General features: G+C 40.6%; 1 protein-coding gene across 1 annotated transcript in view; it reads left to right on the top strand.

Moving 5' to 3' along the window:
• CHST9 (carbohydrate sulfotransferase 9) overlaps positions 1-21,079 on the top strand; it is a gene marked incomplete at its 3' end in the record, with an annotated part of 245,314 nt that extends 224,235 nt beyond the window's left edge. The window contains exon 6 of the mRNA XM_081263424.1: positions 19,985-21,079. Coding sequence (XP_081119550.1) covers positions 19,985-21,079 — 1,095 coding nt within the window. The remainder of the gene's footprint in view (positions 1-19,984) is intronic.
• Between the last annotated feature and the right edge of the window lie 411 nt (positions 21,080-21,490).

Below are 21,490 nucleotides of genomic sequence, written 5' to 3'. Positions count from 1 at the left end.
TCTGTGTTCCAATTATTTATACCCCAATAGGGTTTTGGTAATTAGAGAGTTATCACTCTAACAGGAAGAAATCTCATTTGGTTCATCTCCATATCCACTGCTAGGCCTGGCATGTCATAGGGGCCCAACCAATTGCTGATCAAATGTAAAATCTTCTGCTTACCAAATTAATACCCTAGTAACCAGAGGGACCACTAAATTTGGGCAGTTTGCTTCCTGTACATTGCCATGTTTAAACCTGCTGTGTTCTTAAAGGCAGGAATCAGGTATCGTTCTTTTCATTTCCCAAGTGAGTAATCTAAGCCAAAAACAAGAATCAAAGGCTTGGGAGACCCACATCTTCATTTGACTTTTCTGTCCACAATCCATATTGCCTGCAGGATGTTAAGCAGTTTGCTTAGACTTGGGTACCCGATTTCCTTCTTGAATGTGAGCATGCCAGGGGCATTCACTGCTGCCTTTTCAGTGTAGCATGAACTTTAGAACTTCTAAATTTAAAGCAGGATTGCATTACCCTGCACTATTCTTACCAAAATGGCCATACACTCTAGGAGAGGATTTTGACTTAAAAGATAGTTTCTCTTTGCAAATTCAGCACGAATGGAACAAGTGAAGATCCCATTCCCCTGATTTCCTGTTCAGATTACCATCTAGAATTAGAAGCTGTGCTTTTTAAAATCTTTCCAATTTATGAGTCTTTAAAAATAAAGTGTTTGAAGGTGAAATTGAATGGATCAAAATGTAGTGGCATGAATGGTGGTTAGCAAAGAAGAATTTATAAAAACTGGACTTTATTAAATGTTGGATGGCTCCAAACATAGAAAATGCATAGGTGTAAATGCCAAAGACTCCCCCCTTTAATCGGAAGCCAAGAAAATTAACATATTGTGTAAGGGCATCTGTGCAATGGTATATAGATTGACAAGACAAAGGGAAGGTGAGTAGCTGCCCTCCAGGTGTTTTAAAGCATGAACAACAAGTAGGAAAGAATGGTTGGAATGAACACTGCAAGAACTATTGGCAATCAAATATGCCAATGGTTTTCATTCAAGGGCTCAGAATGAATTTGAATAATTGCAACCAATGGTTGTGCTGGTCATTCAATTATCTATATCCCATTTAGTTGTCACAACAACCCTATGAGGATTAGTAGTTTAATCTCCATTTCCTACAAAGAGAAACTCAGGCTTGAAGTCAGGTTTAGTAATTCTCCAGGTCCTACCATGCTTAGCACTAAATTAATAGTAATAGAGAGCATTGTTATTAAATTTTTTATGAACTTTCTGTGCGTAGACACTACATTTTATGCTAAATTTTACATAAAATTCTCTCATTTAAAGCTCAGAGCAGTAGTCCTGTGAGGCAGGTACCAATCAAGGGATTTGAGATTAGTGAGATTTCACAGACTACCCAAGATCATGCACATGGTAAATGGTGACACCAGAGTAGAATTGGGCAACCCAGCCACAAGCCATGCTGCTTTACATACCTTTACTTATGGGTGCATAGATGGTGAGTGCAGAGCTCAAATATGAACCCAGATGTATCTCATTCTGAAACCCTTTCTCTTCACCATTCTGCTATACAAATACTTTCTCTACAAATTGTTCTATTAACTAAACCAGCCCACTTACACCACCCTCATCAGCACCCCAATTTTGACACCCGTACTGAAGCAGTTGGTTATGACTCCTTGGAATATAGATACTTAAGCTGTAGTATGTATTTTTTTTCAAAGTGGCTTTTTTTTTTTAGCAATCAAGATGAGTATACTCCCTTCGGGGTCCCTGTTGAGCATTAAATTACTTTTTAATTAAATAAGTAAAAAAAAATCAAGTGAATCTGGTCTAAGAGAAAACTATTTGTCACCTGAAAAAAGATTAAAAACTAGGGGGAAAATACACATTGGGATAATCTGTTGCCCACTGGCAATTTTTCTCAGTGAAGCCCCAACAAAATATCATGGATGTAAAGTAAGAATTGAAGCAGAAACCTTTATCCTCATCTACAATAAAAGATTCTCTTTTATATATATATATTCCAGAAAATCATTTTACTTCTGAAAAATATCCTAGAAGTTCTCTATTGTTAGCAATGATAGTGTCATTGTATATGTACTTATATGAGAAAATATGGGGTACTGAAATGCTATACTGAAAATGTAGCGCTTATTTAAAACAATAAAAATGGTTAATTTTCCATCTAATAAAAATGACTCACAACACTTACGACACTATTATACAGAAGACCAGAGGAATCTAGCCCATGAACAATTTTCTGGTCAGTGGTTCTTTTCTTTTTCCTCCTGTTGTTTGCATTATTCTAATCCTTGTTAACTTGCTAGTATCAGTCCCTGAAGATAAGATGGGTAGCGAAAATTGTTTGCACTTAGTAAATTTATTAGCAAAGTAATCAGTGCCATCATTAGGGGTTATTCTATTAATACACAGCAACAAACCTCAGTAGCTGAGTCTTCCTGCCAGGAACACCATGAACAGAGAGCTCCTTGAGCATTTCCTAACTCAACCACCATCTCCGCGTCAAAGCCACTCACTTCTTGAGTCAGAGCTATGTTCGAATGAGCCACAGAGCCAGTGTGTTTTCATGTTTGGGTTTATATTCTAAAACATTATATTGTTTCTTCCTTTGAACTATTTTACCCATGTTTTTCTTTCTTCTTGTGATAAGAAACTGAATGAGGCCTTCTCACTTCCATCAAGTGAAAACCTGATCTCTTTTGGAATTGTGCAGAAGAGATACTTGAGTTGTCATGATTTTGGAAAAAAGTTGCTTGCTTTTCTTTCATTCTTCCTTTCTTTCTTTTTTTCTCCCTTTCTTTCTTTCTTTCTTTCTTATTTTTAATTTGTTCTAATCAGTTATACACAACAGCAGAATGTTCTTCGATTCATTGTACACAAATAGAGCACAATTTTTCACTTCTCTGGTTGTATAAGAAGGAGGGTCACACCATTCATGTAATCATACATGGACCTAGGGTAATGATGTCCGTCTCATTCCACCATCTTTCCTACATAAGGTAAGGTTGTTTGTTGATATAAAAAAAAAAGTTGTTTTAAGAAGTAGTGATCATTAATACCAGTCCAGTTCTGGAAATTTTCCATTATTAATGTGGTCTGGAGCCCTCGGGGCGATCCCTTCCACAAACTGCCCTGATGTTTGTAGGTATTGTCTCTGTATTTTACTGAGGAAATGTTCCTTGGCACGCATGAGAATGTCAAGAGTAAAAAGAAATGCCCAAGAGTTTTCTACCTCTAGCCAGGAAGAGAAAGTGACCACAATTGTCCCTTTTATTATGTGTAAAGTGAGACCAATTCTATTTGACCTTTATTTTGCAAAGTAGTACTTATCAGAAAGCAGATTTCTGGGAAGGACAAGAAACACAGACAAAAAGTGAAAATTCAGAGTATCAGGAATTACCCAATGAAAGCTACCATGTCTTAATGTGGAAAAAGTCATTATCCACAGAAGTGCTCTGTTACATTCTGTGATCAATCATCAAACAAAGATGCAATAAACAAGATTCTTCACTGTTTCGTCACTATTATGTCTTGCTCAAAATGTATTAAAAGGGAATATTCTCATCAGATGATTACTGAATAATTCAATTAGGACCATGTTCTGTGGATGTGAAATAATGTAATTTACTATGTTGAATGATTGGCCAATCAGATTTCTCCCATTTTCTAAGGCAACGGATTAACTAAAATGTGACCATAAACAAAACAGTTTTTATTAGGCATAATCTACTTTGTAAACAAATGAAATTAATTATTTGCCTGACCTAAAGCTTTGAAAATGAAAGACCCAAACTGAACACATGCTTCCAATTTCGATCCTGTTACTTAGATGACACTTAATATAAAAGTTACAATTTAACTTCCCCTCAAGTATTCCATACTTGAGACTAAATGACTCTTAGAAATATGTTCATCAACAGATGGGAGCCACTTATGGCCTCATAAACTCCAAAGCAAGTGAAATTACCCCAGCAAAATAGAAAGAGATGACAATAAAGGCTCATCTGCTTATCTCAGTCATGATTAATACTTTGCACATTGGTTCAATGATGCAATGAATATTGACAGATAATCACCCTTCTTCATACAAGAGAGATACCGAAGAGACAAATGCTAGTGATGTATGCTGTCCATCAATCAATAACTAATTTCAGCACAAGCCCTGTGTGTCGAGCCATGGATGTGCTACGGAAGGTGGGGGGAAAGTACCAGCATCGCTCTAAAGGAGCTTTCAGTCTTGACAGACAAGTTGGACACACCTGACACACTGCACAGAATAGCAGAGAGTGTTATTACCTGCTAGCTTAGTAATTATGCCACAGAGATAATGAGAGATTTTGGAGGAATCAATGAAGAGTACAGTGGTCAGGGAAGAGTCACGATGGCTCTGAAAATCACATATTCAGAGTCAGAAAGAAATATAACATGGTAGCCTGGAAAAAGATTTCAGGTAAATGAGTGTGGAGTTTTTCTCAGCACAATAGCCTGTATTTTCCCTTTCTCTCCATCCCCGTTGGTACCCATCACCAATCCCTCTTCCAGCAACTCTGACTTCCTCCTTCTTCCACTCTTTCCATCGCAAGTCCATTTTCCACTTGACCAGCCAAGTGAGCTTCATAAAATGTAAATTGAATCACGTGATCCCCATATAAAACGTCCATCGGCTTATATCATACCTCGGGGAAAATCCAAAGTCCTTACCATGATCTGCTCTACACTGGTCCTGCCCTCCTCTTTGATTCCATCTCATCTCACTGGGTGGATCTCACTCGTGTGACGACCTCACTGAGCTGCCCTCTGCCCTTCCACCTAGCCAGGCCCATTCCCATGCGAGAGCCCACAGGCATGCACTGCCCATGCCTGACATACTTCATTCATTCTTCCTTGTCATCCATCTCTCAGCTCCCCTGGCTCCTCCACAGACATCTTCCCTGGACATCTATTAAGGACGGCTTTCCCCACTCTCCCCCTGACACACTCGATCATCACTCTGCTTTACTACTTCATACCATCTACCTTTTCCTTGTTCACTCATTTACCTCTTTATGGTCCATCTTCACCCACATAAACATCAGCACAGCAAGAACAGGAGCCATGTCAACGTCCTTCACCCTCCAGCCTCGACACCAGAAAAACAGTGTCCATGCTAGGTGCTCAATAAAAACTCCTTCAATGACTATGTTGCTTCATTAATTCTTCCAGCTGCAACAATAGTCTGGGCATGGGAAGGAAACATGTCTAAGTAAAATATCCATAGTGGTAATGAACATTTGAGGTGGAAGGAATAGAGTTTGGTGTCTGAATAGAGAACAGGACTGAGTAGGCTCAGCCAAGGATCAGCTCAAGGCCTCCAGGGTTACTGTAGAAAGAGGATACTCTTTCAAGGAATAAATAATTTGTGGTGAAAAGCTGTATTTAATGAGTAGACACTACATATCAAGCATTAGATGTGTATTTCTTTTTTTTTTTTCTACAACCTTACTAGGTAGGTATCACTATCTCTATCTTTAAATGAAAGGTTGGTTCAACAACTCCAAGTTATTCAACCAGGTATCTGAGCCCAGTTGAGATTGATTTGAGAGAAAAAGTCCTGACTCAGAATCAATGGATGGCTGCAAGTAAAAAAACCGAGTCTGATCTTCAGAGCCCTCTCTGTCCCATTTCACAAGCTGTTGGGTTCATATGGGGGTGAATGCATGTCTCACCACCAGCCTTGGCTCGCAGGACTTCTTTTACAAATTGGTCTGCGCACCTGGGGATTCCAAAAGTTGTCCTCTTCATTTTGGAATAATGCAGGGTAGGCAGCTGAAAATACCTTGAAGAAGATACTAAAGAGATAAGTCCCCCGCTGAAGGTAGGAGGACTTGATTAGTGGAGGAGAATGAAACCAGGGTCCTTGGCAACAACCACTCAAAGAGTAATAAAGCCCCGGAGAAACTAACCAAAGTGCAGTGTATGGAGATATTTTGCTTCCATCTATCCGGACATCCACCTAAGTTACTGCCTAGAATATAGAACCTAGAGTTTGTTAACTATGAGTGTGTTAACTAGGTTTCCAAAGAAGACAGGCCTGCTGATATGAACGGGGAATGAGAAGATGCTGCCACTGAGTACTCAAGTGTCTTCTTCCTTGTGGTGGGAAATAGATGTTTTTCCTCAATGTATAAGTTGCCATGGAGATGGCATCGTAGTGTTAGTGTCTTGGAGATAAAAAGGTCCTCTGGTCCCCAGAAGTTTACCGGGGGTTGAAAGGTGCCATCAACTATTCTCTGTTCATCTCCAAGTCCAGGCATACAGCTTTCAAGTGCCCACATATTATTATATGTTCTCCCAGATTGGCAGCCGCTGAAATGTCCAGATGCAGAGTGAATTTTCTTGAAAAGGCCAACATGGATGGAGTGAAGACACCTCACTCCGTAACCACCGTATCTGGGTATGCATGTTTCTAGAGCTAATTTGGAGGCAGAAAAGGAGATAAAGATGCCATGAAGATAAGAAGCTTTGTTCCGAGGCTGGCACCTCCGTGTGGTTTATGCTATATGAGGAAAGACCCAACAAATAGGCAGAGCTAGCTGACACCAGAGTTTTCAGGAGCAAGAACCCAGCAGAGCACAGGAGAGCTTCCATTCTTGGTACCCAAAATCATATAATTCAACTTGGAGAAGAGAAGCAACTAAAAGTTGGGCAATAGCTACTCTTCACACTAACTAGACTTGACTCTGGCACAGTTGGCCATCTCAGGGTAGCTCAGTGTGAAGGATGGCATGCACCTGGATCTAACAGCAAGGAAAGACTCATACACTTATAGATGGGGTGATGCTGAGAGGCCAGTGTGTGTCATATAGTGAGAAACTGATGGTCTTAGAGCCAGACAAGCCTGGATTTTAATCTCAGCTGTAGCTGTTTCCAGTGAGCAAGTTATGACTCTAACCACTAGTGGAGCTGGAGTGAGGACTCCAATCACTTATGTTAGTGCAGCGTCTGGCACACTTGAAACACACATGGATCATCGGCCAGAGCTCACTGTCGCCACACAACCCCTCCCTATAGCGTTGGCTTAGGAGTCCTGGCAGGGTTGGAGACTGCCAATTGGTCTAGATACCTCCCTCTCACATAGGAAGGCGCATGCTCCAGACCTGGGCATCTCAATGTAGTGGTTATGATACAGGTAAGGCCAAAGGGTCTTCCCACCAGCCTGGCCAACTGATCCCAGTGTGCAAGTCTTTTCTTTGGCTTTTACAGATGATATTCAAAATCATATATTTTCATCTTATTACAGTACTGACTATAGGCCAGTTACAGAGGCCTACAGTTATTGGAGGCCTAAGCCTAAAAAAAAAATTCCTATATGGAGCCTGAGAATCCTTTCCGCCTGCTATGGATGATCCACTTTCCTTGCATGGGAAGTAGATGAAGTTGATAAGTTGCGATGGTCTTTTCGAAGCAGTTGATGTCAAAAAGTGTTTGCTCCTTCCAAGGAGCAGATTACAGAATCAAAGAAAAAGGATGATCATACAGTGCCTGCAAACCTTTGGAGAATTTTTGCTTGCTTTATGATACCTGAATCTCTAGAAATAAATCAGGCATACTCTTAGCTATCGGTATCTTGGTATAAAAGAGAATAGTATTTGGAATTCAGCAGCAACCCCTGCCAGGATGCTGCTGCTCCAAAAGTTGGCAAAGCCGTTGGCATTGCTCAAGTAGCTTTGGACTAGTGGGCAGTGGGTGGGGGGAGAAGCAATCCCCCAGGTGTCTGCTGCTTTCTGGGACTGGACTCTGTCTAAAGGAAGTAGTGGAAAAGGTTAGAGTGCCTCCAGCTCCCTCCCCTCTGCTAGCTGCAGGGCTGCACTTACTCAGGCTGAGCTGCAGGTGGCAGACACTTCCCTGGGATCCCCCAGGTCCCCAAGGAGCTCATTCTGGATCAGCCCTAGGAAGTGAAATTGTGTGCTCTCTGAAGGCTCTCCGCTCTAGGCCAAGAGATCAGGATAAGTGCCACTCACACCCACTTCTGCAAAGAAAGAAGAAGAGACCATGATCAATGAAGTGGATGTTTCTGGTGGCCATTTCATTGATAACTTGAATCAAGTACTATTATCTCCACGAGAGAAAATCAATTTGGGAAAATGCTCAAAAGCATCAAAACTTTAGAATTAATGAAATAATTGTCTTAAAATAAAACTGACAAGTTTTATTCAAATGCATACACAGAGAAGCCCTTCCAAACATCCCTTCGGTGAATTAGACAAAATTGTTCAAACAGAGCTCTAGTCACATCAGCAGGACATCAGCAGGACAAACTGCCTGTTTTGCAGTTTGTTTACGTCTTCGATTCCTCCCTTGAATTCTTCCTCAGACTGAAATCCTGAAAAGACACTTAACATTTCTGTAATTAATTTCTCTCCTTGTTTATTTTCCCATTCCCTCACAACCTCTTGTATGTAGTTTTGTATAGCAATGAGGGTCTCCCTTCATTTCCATGCAATTTCCCTTTTCTCAGTAGATGGGGTAGAGAGAGAAGTTGGGAGGGGAGGGGAGGGGGGATAGTAGGGGATAGGAAAGGTAGCAGAATACAACAATGACCAATAGGACATTATGTAAAATTGTGGAAGTGTAACCGATGTGACTCTGCAATCTGCATTTGGGGTAAAATTGGGAGTTCATAACCCACTTCAGTCCAATGTATGAAGTATGTTATGTCAAGAGCTTTGTAATGTTGTGAACAACCAATAAAAAAAAAAAAAATAGGAAAAAAAAAAAAAGACACTTAACATGACCTTCAGGTCCCCATGTCAGGATCCACTGTCACAAGCAACCTCTCCTCCTGGCTCAGGACCCAGGGGACCAATGATGACACCAAAGTGTGAGCCTCCTGCTCTCTCCTGAAGGTTGGAGAGGCTGATATGAGTAAAGCTGAGTTGTCAGATATGCAAGTGACATAAGCCAGAGGGGTGTGTGTCACTCAAAGGTGCTGACACGGGAGAATCTGATCTGAGGCTAGGAGAGGCTCAACCCAAAGAAGACCAATGGAATGTATTCCTGCAATGTCCTGCCACTCTCATACTTGGCATTGCTGCCCCCAAGGCTCAAGTAGCTTTAGACTGGAAGGCAATGTGTGGGGACCCTGGATATGTGCTGCTTCCTAGGATTGCTTTCTCGCTTATGCTAACACCCAGCTCCTCCAATATCTTCAGCATCTTAATTAGAATATTCTCTTGGACCTCTCCCATTTTAATTCTCTGATGGCTCCTAGAAATAAATCAGGCCTCTCTGTCTCTCTGTCTCCCAATAATGGTCAAGCTTCTCCATATTTTCTAGATGAGATCCCAAAGGGGGTCTAATATGCTAATTCATTTGGCCAGTTACTCTCCACCCACCCAGTCACTGTCCTGCTGCAGATTTCCCCCTTGGCTGCCAACTGGCCTCTGGATAAGCCACCCGTAGGTCCAATACCCACCCCAACACTGCTTACATGCACAGAGTCTGTTGCCACGGACATTTCAATCTGAAGTTGAAAAGCAGCATGCTGGATGGTAAACCCAGTGCTGAGGGGAAATTGGAGAAGAAAGTCACAGAGAGAGACTGCATTGACAATAGGAGAAACCCATTGTAGTCAGACATAATATGTCAGTCACTGTACTGTGGATTTTATAACTGCATATAGCTAATTAACTCCCAGAAAGATAACGTCTTATCTTTTCTCGCCACCAGAGCATCAGAAAGGTGAGATTTTTCAGCATCACCCTTGGTAAATGAGGTCCAGAGAGGCCTCCTGTCCAAAGTCGGTGGTCCGTCTTAGGACTGCCTTCTGTCAGCAAGGGATTCTTACAAATCTCTGTAGTCTAGGTCAGCTCAGTAGGATTAGGGTTCCTCCTAGTTGTAAGGTGTTCGTTCTCTCAGCCTTATCTTGTGTCTATAGATTCAAGTGCACACCAAAAATTGCAATGAAGTTCATGCTAACACCCATAGCTCCACCAATATCTTCAAAGTGAGAGCCAGTATGGGAGGACAGAATCGAGGTCTCTTATTATAGTGAGAGTGTTTGGGATCCTGGACCCCAGTCAATGCATCACTCAATGACAACGTATTAGAATTCCCCCCTTTAAAAACTAGAAGGCAGAGAATGAAGGATATTAATTGGCTCTCTGTAACCTCACTGGCTCTGCCTACCCAGACTCCTTCATCTCTTAATGTTTCCTTGTGTCTGGCCAGATGTCCAGCTGACTACCCACTCCTACAGCCCTACCTGAGTGACTGCTCTCTGTCTTCCCATGGAGGAGCAGGCTGGAGCTGCCAACCTCTCCTCCCAGAAATCTGTTAAGAAGGCTAGTGGGATTCAGTGGAGCAACTCTTGAGCAAGTGTTCTATGTTGGTTCTGAGAGTTCCTCAGTAGAACTGAGGTCCGGATCCCACTGTGCTTACTTGCTGGACAATTCACCCTGTATCTTCTGCCTTTCCTTCCCTACCTCACCCTACACTCTCACCAATGTTTTCTAGAATCAACTCCAAATTAACTGCTTCCACTCAACTCCTAAAGCTCAGCTTCTAGGGAAACGCAAAGGCTCTGTCTTAAAATCCCCCAACTAGTGGGTGGCGGACCTGGTTGATCCAACCCAAAGTCTCTGTTCTTTGTACTTTGCTGATCACCCTGCCTGTGTCCCAGACCTCACTACAGCTTCCTTCTTTCTTGCATTTTTCAATCCCAACTCCCTCCACAGCCGACTATATCTCTGAAGTTCCCCGGGCCTGGTGTACCCAAGGTAACCCTCAATTCCAGGGTCACCTCATGGACTCATCTATGTGGCTTGTGAAAATCTTTGGATTCCTAATCTGTGCCCATAACACCCCTTTCACCAAAAAAAAAAAAAAGAGAACTTCACACTCAGGTATTTTGCAACTCAGAGCAACTGGTTCCTTCCTCCTCATCATGCCCCTCAAAACAAGAACAAGAATTTCACCTGGCAACTGCACTCTCCAGAGCAGGGTGTTGGAACCAGGGTGCCCTCTTTGCAATTCCCCTGAAGAATCCTGCAAGATACACATGCTGTGGTCAGCTTTCATCTTAAATGCAAAGGAAGGAGAGGTTGACTGACAACTGCCGATTTTAGAAAACTAAACACCTGGAGATATTAAAGAGCCATATCCCAAATCTGTTAGATATCTACGATTGTCAGTGAAATATTAAAATCTTCACAGTCAAATATCTACTTATTCTCTTATCATGCCTAGTATCATTGACTAGATTGGGCTATTCCCATCCACATTTGACATGTACAGACATCAAGGAGGTGCTAAAATAGTGAGGACCAAAAGTTTTTAATATCTTTCATGTTTCTTAGCTTCAACCTTGTGTTCTACTAGATAAAGTCTACTGGGTAGGAACTAAAGAGCTCAATTATATTCTACCCTTCTTTGTTGGCTGTGCAGAGTAACCCTGGACAACTTATACAAGCCTATCTTCACTTATCTGTAAATTTAAAAACAAAAGAAGAGCCTCAATTTTCCCCACAAAACTTGGAAGATAGAATGATAAATCTGTAAGAGCACATTGAACCCCATGAAAAGAAGCCTTATCTGCTTGCAGACACTAAGATGATGTCTTATTTCACTTTGTATAGTCTTGCCAAGCCAAAGAGCAGCACTATCCTCAATGGACACTCCCCCTTGCTGATCCTATCGGGCTACATCCCCTGTGCACATATTTTAAATTCCTTTGGCTTCAGGGGGTGGGGGGGCGGAGAGAGGGAGGATTTAAATCCAAAATTAACAGAACTGGCAACTAAAGTCATAATTCCAATCCTTGCATCCAAGGGGATTTGAAGGACCTCACCAGAGAAACAATTGTAGCATGCTTAAGTAGTTTTAAGGTTTTGAAGATTGTAGCTTGGAGAGGATTAAGATTCACCAGAGTCTCCCTTGACCCTTGAGCTCCAAGTGTTTATTATACCCATTCTCTCCCTCTTTTCTTTTCTTCTCTTTTCTTTCTTTGCCTTTGTCTTCACTTCAGTCTTTTTTTGTTCCCAGTTCTCTGTTGTCTTCATTCTTCTCTCCTGCCTCTCTACATTGCCACTGAACATCTATACTATAGTCTTAACTTTGCTAAGTGTTGCGAGAGAGAAGGAAGAGGAAGGAGAGATGGGGAAAAAACAGAGAGGGAAAAACTAATATTTACCTTGAAAATGCTTGTCACATAGAAGTTGCTCAATAAGTAAATATTCATTGACTGAACCGATAAAAAAAAACTAGCATTTATAAAGAACATGTTTTGTGTTAAGCAATCTCTACATGCATTTCCTGTAATCCAACTACTGGATTACAGTTGTTTATTATCTCCGTTGTATGGACAAGGAAATTGCAGTTTCAAAAAAACAAAACAGGTTAAGCAAGTTTACGCAGATAGAAAATGACAGAACAGGTGCACAAACCAGTTCCTCCCCGACTCGAAAATCTAGAATAGTCATATGTCTGATGTTTTCCTTACATCGGTTCATTTAATGGACATTAAACAAGGCATACACTGTTTGACATTTGATGAGCTGAACACAAGCCAGACTTGACGATGGCAGAGGTTTGAGGTTCTCCTCCAGCAATAGCTGTGTTATCTCGAGCAGGTGGCTTAAACTCTCTGAACTCCAGGTCCCTCATCTGTAAAATCTGAATCTCATCTTTGGGTGGATGTAGCCATTAACTGAGCTTGTGACATGACCCACAATTTTAACTGGGCAAATAAAGTGAAGAACATTCTAGAGCGGGGAAATAAAAGGAGGAAATGATAATGATTTTGTATGGTGCTTTCTCCCAGAAACCCTCCCTCACCTCTGAGCACCTTTTTTTAAGGTTCTCCTGGTATCACATTCTGCCTTGGTCATATCCCCTGCCATGAGTATGGTAATCTGGGGTCTTCTTATCTGTATCTCCTTCCCCTCCTGACCTTGGGGTCACCCAGTGAAATCAGGGACCTAGTATTTCTGGCTAGTTAGATCTGCAACCCACAGCCCAGGGCCTGGCACACCATTAGGTTCAGGAAACATTTTCTTAATAAATAACTGAAGGGAGGAGTGGGTTGGGTGAGGATGCACAGCAAGGTGCGTCAGAGGGCCCTGGACATGGGGACGCCATACTCACCCCAATGTCTGTTGGAAATGAGGCCGCAGACTTCCCCCTCTTTCAATTATACAATCAACTTCTGGAAGCCTCAGAATCAAGATGTGACAGGAGTAGCTGTGCCCAGCAAGACCAAGCCTGCCTTGTATCCGCAGAAAGGACTGACTTTCCCGCATCCCACCCATGGCCGTCATTTATTAACAGCTAGAGACAATGATGGCGCGGAGAAATGTAACCACACTCATATCTAAATTCAAGAAGAATCACAGAAGATAACATTTTAAAAAGCAATATAATAAAATTAAAGAAGCTAAATGTTAAATGATATGAAAGGGGACATCACCCTCGAATCACTAATATTATCATCATCAAATTTGTTCCTTGTAACCAACCCAGATGCCCTTCAATAGATGAATGGATAAAAAAAAATGTGGCATTTATACACCATGGAGTATTATGCAGCACTAAAAAATGACAAAATCATGGAATTTGCAGGGAAATGGATGGCACTAGAGCAGATTATGCTTAGTGAAGCTAGCCAATCCCTAAAAAACAAATACCAAATGTCTTCTTTGATATAATGAGAGCAACTATGAACAGAGCAGGGAGGAAGAGTAGGAAGAAAAGATTAACATTAAACAGAGTCATGAGATGGGAGGGAAAGGGAGAGAAAAGGGAAATTGCATGGAAATGAAGGGAGACCCTCATTGTTATACAAAATTACATATAAGAGGTTGTGAGGGGAATGGGAAAATAAACAAGGAGAGAAATGAATTACAGTAGATGGGGTAGAGAGAGAAGTTGGGAGAGAAGGGGAGGGGGGATAGTAGGGGATAGGAAAGGTAGCAGAATACAACAATTACTAATAGGGCATTATGTAAAATTGTGGATGTGTAACCGACGTGATTCTGCAATCTGCATTTGGGGTAAAATTGGGGGTTCATAACCCACTTCAATCTAATGTATGAAATATGATATGTCAAGAGCTTTGTAATGTTGTGAACAACCAATAAAAAAAAATAATGTTTCTTTAAAAAAAAATTTGTTCCTTGTTCGTCAAGATCCCCTCAATCCCGAAAGACATTTTGTAAAATGTCTAGGACACTCTCAGAAATGGCATCAATGGCACAAATGTGTAGTCAGCATGAAAGGCACGTTGGTGACAACATATATATTTACCACAAGTGCCATGCTTCAATCTATAAAAGCAGGCATCAGAAAGCAAATTAATCATTTCTGCAAGACGGCTGTAATGCCATCACTTATGTGCCATTTTTATAAGGCTTTTGTTTCTATTAATGCAAGTCATCCTCACCACCTGTGATGTAGTTACTGCATTTAGCCTCACTTTTCAGATAAAGTAACTGAGTCCCAGGAAGCCCAAGAGTTCTGCCTGCAATCATGTGCCAGGTGCCATGGCCTTCCATTCATAGACAGAGGACCTTCTCATGGTAACTAGAAATCCAAATGTGTTCCTGCAACTCAAGGTTGGGTCTAGACCGAGTCATGTGCTTCCAATCTGACAAAAGGACATCTAAGGTCTCAGTATGACCCATGCTTCCTCCTACCCCATGTTCCATAGAGCAGGAGTCATGGAGATGCCTGACTTTCTTGTACAGGGAAGAATAAAGTCCTGGCTCCCTTAAAGAACTCAACTTCCTTAAAGAAGGAACACATTTATTTATAGAGCAATAACTTTTATAGTCCCATTCCCTTTCTCCTACACCCTTCTCCTGGTAGAGGGGCCCTCTATGTCCTGCCCTAGGTCTCTGCATGGTAAAATAAGAACAGGAAAAGTCTTTCAGCCAAGAAAAAATTGGGCTCATGAATTGTCACATTTTCTTTAGATGAATGCCTTAAACAAATTATGTAGTGTTTTTGAGACTCCATTTATCATCTGTAAAACAGGAGTGAAAGATGATCATGGCAGTACACGCAGTGTGTGTTGTGGGTCAGACACATAGCAGGCACTCAGTAAATGGCAGACAATGTAATTACTACAGTACTCCCTAGGCAGTGCCTTCAAAGCCCACAAATTCAGTTAGCACTCCCACCAGCCATTTCTGCTGTTCTGGCTCCTGAGAGCAGAGTGCTAGAACCTATGGTCACATATTAATTAAGTAACTATTTGCTGAGTATACATTTCCCTGTGAGAACATGAGCTCCATGTGGACAAGAACCACACTAGTCTTGCCCACCACGCAAGCCCTGACATCCAGCAGAAACTTGACATTTACCAGGCTCCCAAAGCTTGGCAGGAGAAAAATGTGAACCATTCATTTCAATGTTGTAGATCAGAGAAGAATTCACAGAGGAGATATACTTGATGCAGAGACCTTGAAAAAAAATAACATGAATGAAGTTTTCAAATACATTCCAGAGTTAATGATTATTCCACAAGTTTTTACCCTTTGACATATTTGAATGTTTTCTGAGGTTATATATCTTGCAACTAACTTTGCAACATCCACTCTTTTAGAAGTATTTTTGGAAAACTAAAGCCATAGCTTACAAGTAAAGAAATCAAATAACAACTGTAAGCTGGAATGAAATTAATTTTTTACATACATGGTACAGACTAATTGCAAAAGTCTTTTAGAAGAAAATAGAGTCCCTCAGTGGAGGTCTGGGTAGTTTCATGAAGAAGGTGGGATTGACCTAGAAGATTTTGAAAATCCCAAGAAAGAAGTAGGTGATGGATGAGGGGAGGCCAAGGTTGGAATGAAGTGGGGCACAGAGTCTGTGTCGAAAGAGATGCAAGAACACAAAGAAAGAGGCCCAGTAGCACCAGGCTGAAAATGTCAGCTAAGAAATCAGGACTTCAGTTTATATCTAGTGGATACAGTCCAAAATGTTAAAGGATGAAAAACGAAGTGTTTGGGGAAGACTGATTTCATAATAATTTGCAGGAAGACTAATTAGAGCTAAAGAATATCCAATTAAGAGGTGATGAATTTTAAAAGATAGAGGCATTATGAAATATAGACTAGCCAATTTACTTTCTGATTATGAAAGCAGCTCTCAGGATTTTGTGAGTGGGTATCCAGAAAGTGACAGGACCATTTCAGAAATAGAAAAGAGCTCAGGAAGAGCCTCTGGTGGCTAGATGCATGTTTTCTTCAGGGGTAATCAGAATGAAGTACCCTCAGGAAAATGGAGGTGTCAGATTTTACTCTTTTTCTTACTGTTGTTATTCTCATTAGGGTTGTGATATAAGCCTCAAGGCTAACATGCCGTTAGTTTTGATCTTAGTGATCCTCATCCCTTACTGGGATTGGAAGGAAATGGAAGGGGTGATAAGGGGAGGGACCAACAGATCCTGGTAATAGGTTTTATAAGCTGAGTGATGGTAACATGAGGGATTCTGGAAGAAGGTCTGGTGGTCACCCATGAGGGTTTGTTGGGTGCTGGAGCTACCACTTTAGACAATTAACTCTTTTCCTATATCTCAATACAGTCAGAGTAGAGAAAATTGAACAAAGCTGAATAAACTAAAATGAGAATAAAGTTTGACTTGCAATGAATGATGGACTCATCTCTCAGATGAGCTCCCTGGTTAAACTAGTCCTGAGAAAGCTTCCTGATGAGCATGGAATTCTAGCAAAGGGAAGGGGATAAGCAGAGAAGGTGTTTCATCTGGTCTAGGTGAGAGTGGATATGAAATTTCTACCTTATATTCAATTTCTATCTCTTCTTACTAGTATATTCAAGTCTACCATTTTGTTTTTCTCCCCTGGATAGGAGAGGAACTCTCCAGATCATATCTCTTTTTTTTTAAATTCCCTTTGTTATTTTCTAATTGTGTGTTCCCCAGAAGCCTATGGAACACCTGGATAGCTTTTTAAAATTAAATCCAGGAGCCTCACCCTTAGAGATTCTGATTTAGTGTGACCCCAATAAGGCCTGGGAATCCAGAACACTAACAAACCCTCCAGAGACTCCAAGGCAGCATTGAGTGACTTTGAACCAATCTGATTTGGCAGGCAGGTAAGGCTACATGCCTCCACACCTACTTTAACACATGCAGCTATGCATGTGTGTATTTTATTTGTTTTCTTTTCTGCCAAAGATTGTTTGAACACAGATTTTTCAGTTCCTTAACAAGAAGTGGTCAACTATTTATCTAAGTTAACCTTGACTTTTGATAAATGCTGTGTTTTTTTTCCAACAAGGTCATAAAACAATCATTTGGAATCCCACCATTAAATAATAACCACATTTGTACTTTCCACAATTATTTATTGATCATCTTCTACTCGCCAAGCACTGTGTGTGCTAAGCACCCTGAGAATGAGAAAGATACGATCTCTGAAGTTATGTTCTAGTGTGATGGAGGTGGAGTGGGGTGAAAAAAGATACCATAGAAATACCTAAAGTGAAGTCATTTCTCATTGCAATTAGAGCTATAAGGAAAATCAGCAGGGTGCTGCAGGAAAGAATGTTGGGGAACATATTTAGCCAGGATGGGTAGAGACAGCTTCTCCATGGAGGTGACTTTCTAACTAGCCAAAGAAAGAAGAACCAGCTGTGCTGGCTGCTAAGAGCTCAGGTAACAGTTGAAGGGGTTAAAGAACCGAAGAATGGGAAATAACAGTGAGCTAATGTTAATGGCGGACTGGGAGATGGTGAGGGTGAGACAGGCCCTGTTGATGGCCATAGTTATGTGAAGTGAGAACTCTTCTGTTAAAGGCGAGATGGTCAAGGAACTAAGTTTACTGGCCTGAGAGAGAAGTGGTTTCAGGAAATGAAGTTTCATCCACCTGAGAAAGTATATGGGAAGCAGAGTGGGAGGGTGGGGGGGCATGGAGGGGAGGGCAGTTTTCATTTAAAGAAAGTTATGGAAAGCAAACATTCCAAAATTCTCTGGAGATTAAAGGGGAGCTTGATGACCATAAAGCATAAGGTCACACCGTGGAGGACTGATTTTGTTTTTGTTTTTGTTTGTGAAGCAGAAGAGCAAATTGATTAGTGCGTATGTAATGACGTACAAATTGCAGTGTGGATCATAATGGAAAACTAAGCAACCTTGAAATTCATTATGTCACTGGGATAAAGTGGTATTACTACTACAACTACTACTACGACAACAATAATTAGTATTATTTATGGGTTTAATAGAAGTAGTAATAGAAATATTCATGGCAATTTTATTTTGGTGCTAAATACTACGCTAAGAATTCCCATGCATGTTCCAATAACCCTGTGATCTTTCAAATGTACAGTCAAGTTGTATAGTATTGGTGACAACTTTATGGACTACAAAGCATTGATCAGAACAAAGAAAGATGTAGGGCTTGGAAGGCATCCTGGTAGTCTCTGGAGAAGACAGCAGACAAAAAATTTCAGAGTTGAGAACCCAAATAGATGAGTCAACAGTATGCAAATATAGAAGATTTGGGGCAGCTCCTTCATGGTACTATACAAGTAGGTTAATAGTGATCAGGAAATATTCTCAATCCTCTTGCACTAGAAAAGCAGCAACCCCCTTAAAGCTTGGTGGGTAGAAGGATCAAGAGGCCTGATTCCATCCAGTGCTTCTTTCCTCTGGTCTTTCACTTATTCGCTAAAAAATCCTTGGTCATCCTTGAAGACCTAATTCCATTCATTCATTCCTTCAACAAAAATTGAGAGCAACTACAATCAGCTAGAAACCATTCTAGATACTAGGGAACAAATGGTAAAAGAAACTCTCCCCACCACTTCCTCTACCTCTAGGCTGGTGGCACATGCTTTAGCCTAACTGTGTGTCATTTGTTTGTGAAAATTCCAATACCATGCCAAGGACCCTGCACATTTATCTCTAGGATGGCCTTTTCCATAATCCTTTCCAACTCTAAGAGAGGTCAGGCTATTTCTGTACTTAGAGTCTTCCAAAGGCTCCTTAGTTTACCCAGAGTGAAAGAAAAAGGCCTTACAATTTTTGTCTCTATCAGAGATGAGGATCTACCATGATGCCACCTTATAAATCCCAACTTGCAGGTCTTCCTTTACCCAGTTAATGCAAGAGTTATAGGAAGCATATAGTCAGATGAAGAGCACATGGTAAACGGGCAGACTCATCCTTCAGGCAAGAGAACTAATATCTCATTCTACTTTTTCTACTGTTTTGCATAGCAGAATGTCAACTAGACTTTTCTGGATTCCTTCATTATTCTTCACTTTGGAAAGAGGGAAGTTCTCATACATGAATGAAATTGTATGATCTTATAACTCTAGGTCCCAAATTATTGTGATGAATAATCTCATAAAAATAAAACATTTTCCAAGAGAAAGAAATACAACATTTTCAAGTGCTTAGAAAACTGAAATGATCATCAAGATTTGATAAGTGGCCTGTTATAATTTTTAAGTTGTAACATGTGACTTTGAACTATATTGGGCATTAGAGTCTCCAAAAACCAAACCAAAAAAATCAATCAAATGTAACTATGTTTTATACCCACATTCTGATGCACTAAGTTAGTACTTGAAGATAATATGCACACTAAAATCTCAAGAATCACTGATGTACAGAAACATTAAGCTACATTTGATTGCACCATAGGCAAAATCAGAATTGAAATCCAGGGCTCCCTTCTCTCCATCCTGTAGACACTATTTTTCATTTCATTCTGTTAATCCTGTCTGTGTCCACTCCGGGTGCCATTTTTCATTTCTCATTGTTGTGTTTCAGTGAAGAAGCTTCCAACAAGATATATGTTTAGCATGCCTTGCTAAATTGTTTCTGGCAGCTTACATGAAGTTATGTGCTCTGCTCAGTCATATTTTAAAACAAACGTGATGTTTCGTATCTAGTATGCCCACACTTGTGAATGTGCTTCCAACATTTCTCCTTTCTATTTTAGCAGAACCCCAAATTTCACATGCCTGAGGATCTGAAGGAAAAAAAGGAAAATCTACTCAAGTCCCAGATACCCACTGCGATATTAACCAAGACCAGCCACACACAAGGAGAGGATCAAGCCCTGGGTAAGATTTCAGGGTCACCATCAACCAATAAGCTGATTGAAAAACATCAAGGAACTAGGACTGTTTTCAAGAAGTTCAACGAGATGAACTGGCCTTTGGACATTCGGCCTTTAAACAAAAGTTTAGTTAAAGACAACAAATGGAAGAAAACTGAGGTGACTCAAGAGAAACGCAGGTCTTTCCTTGGGGAGTTTTGCAAGAAATATGGCGGAGTGGGTCATCCCCAATCCCATCTCTTCCATATGGTATCCAGGATCTATGTAGAAGATAAACACAAAATCTTATATTGTGAAGTGCCAAAGGCTGGATGTTCCAATTGGAAAAGAATTCTGATGGTACTGAATGGATTGGCTTCTTCTGCATACAACATCTCCCATGATGCTGTTCACTATGGGAAGCATTTGAGAACACTGGATAGCTTCGACTTAAAAGGGATATATACTCGTTTAAATACTTACACCAAAGCTGTATTTGTTCGTGATCCCATGGAGAGATTAGTGTCAGCATTTAGGGACAAATTCGAACATCCTAATAGTTACTATCATCCAGTATTCGGAAAGGCGATTATAAAGAAATATCGGCCAAATGCCTGTGAGGAAGCATTAAATAATGGATCTGGAGTCAAATTCAAAGAATTCGTCCACTATTTGCTGGATTCTCACCGTCCAGTAGGGATGGACATTCACTGGGAAAAGGTCAGCAAACTCTGCTACCCGTGTTTGATCAACTATGATTTTGTAGGGAAGTTTGAAACTTTGGAAGAAGATGCCAATTACTTTTTACAGCTGATTGGTGCTCCAAAAGAGCTGAAATTCCCAAACTTCAAGGATAGGCACTCTTCCGATGAAAGAACCAATACTCAGGTGGTGAGACAGTATTTAAAGGATCTGAGTAGAACTGAGAGACACTTAATCTATGACTTTTATTACTTGGATTATTTGATGTTTAATTACACAACTCCAGTTTTGTAGTTTGCATTGATTTTCTAAAGCTCTGTATTTACTTAATGTCACCCTCAAATCAGCTACTGTAATTTTTCTATGATTCTCTGCGTGAGGGAAATTTAACTGGGTGCAGTTGTCTTGATTTAATGATGATTTTTACCGAATGGCATGATAGCAATTGGCACAAAGGTATAAGAAAATCACCTACCGAAGATATGTAAGCAACTTGCTTTAACATTTTTGGAAAATAGCTGCTTTAGCATTATGGATCACATTGTTGAAGCAATAATCTAGCCAGCTGCTACATTAACTGAAAAACAGCCTCTTGAGATGGTAAAATAAGGATTCTAAAATAGCATGGATGTGTATCTATATTGTGGAATTCACTGTCTGAAGTGCATGAATCTATTTTTAACAATCTGTGGCATAATCAAACCA

This window comes from Spermophilus citellus, assembly GCF_964194105.1.
Source record: "Spermophilus citellus genome assembly, chromosome: 12".
Lineage (NCBI taxonomy): Eukaryota > Metazoa > Chordata > Mammalia > Rodentia > Sciuridae > Spermophilus > Spermophilus citellus.
Note: the sequence above shows the minus strand (reverse complement) of the source record. Positions and strands in the feature narration are given on the sequence as shown.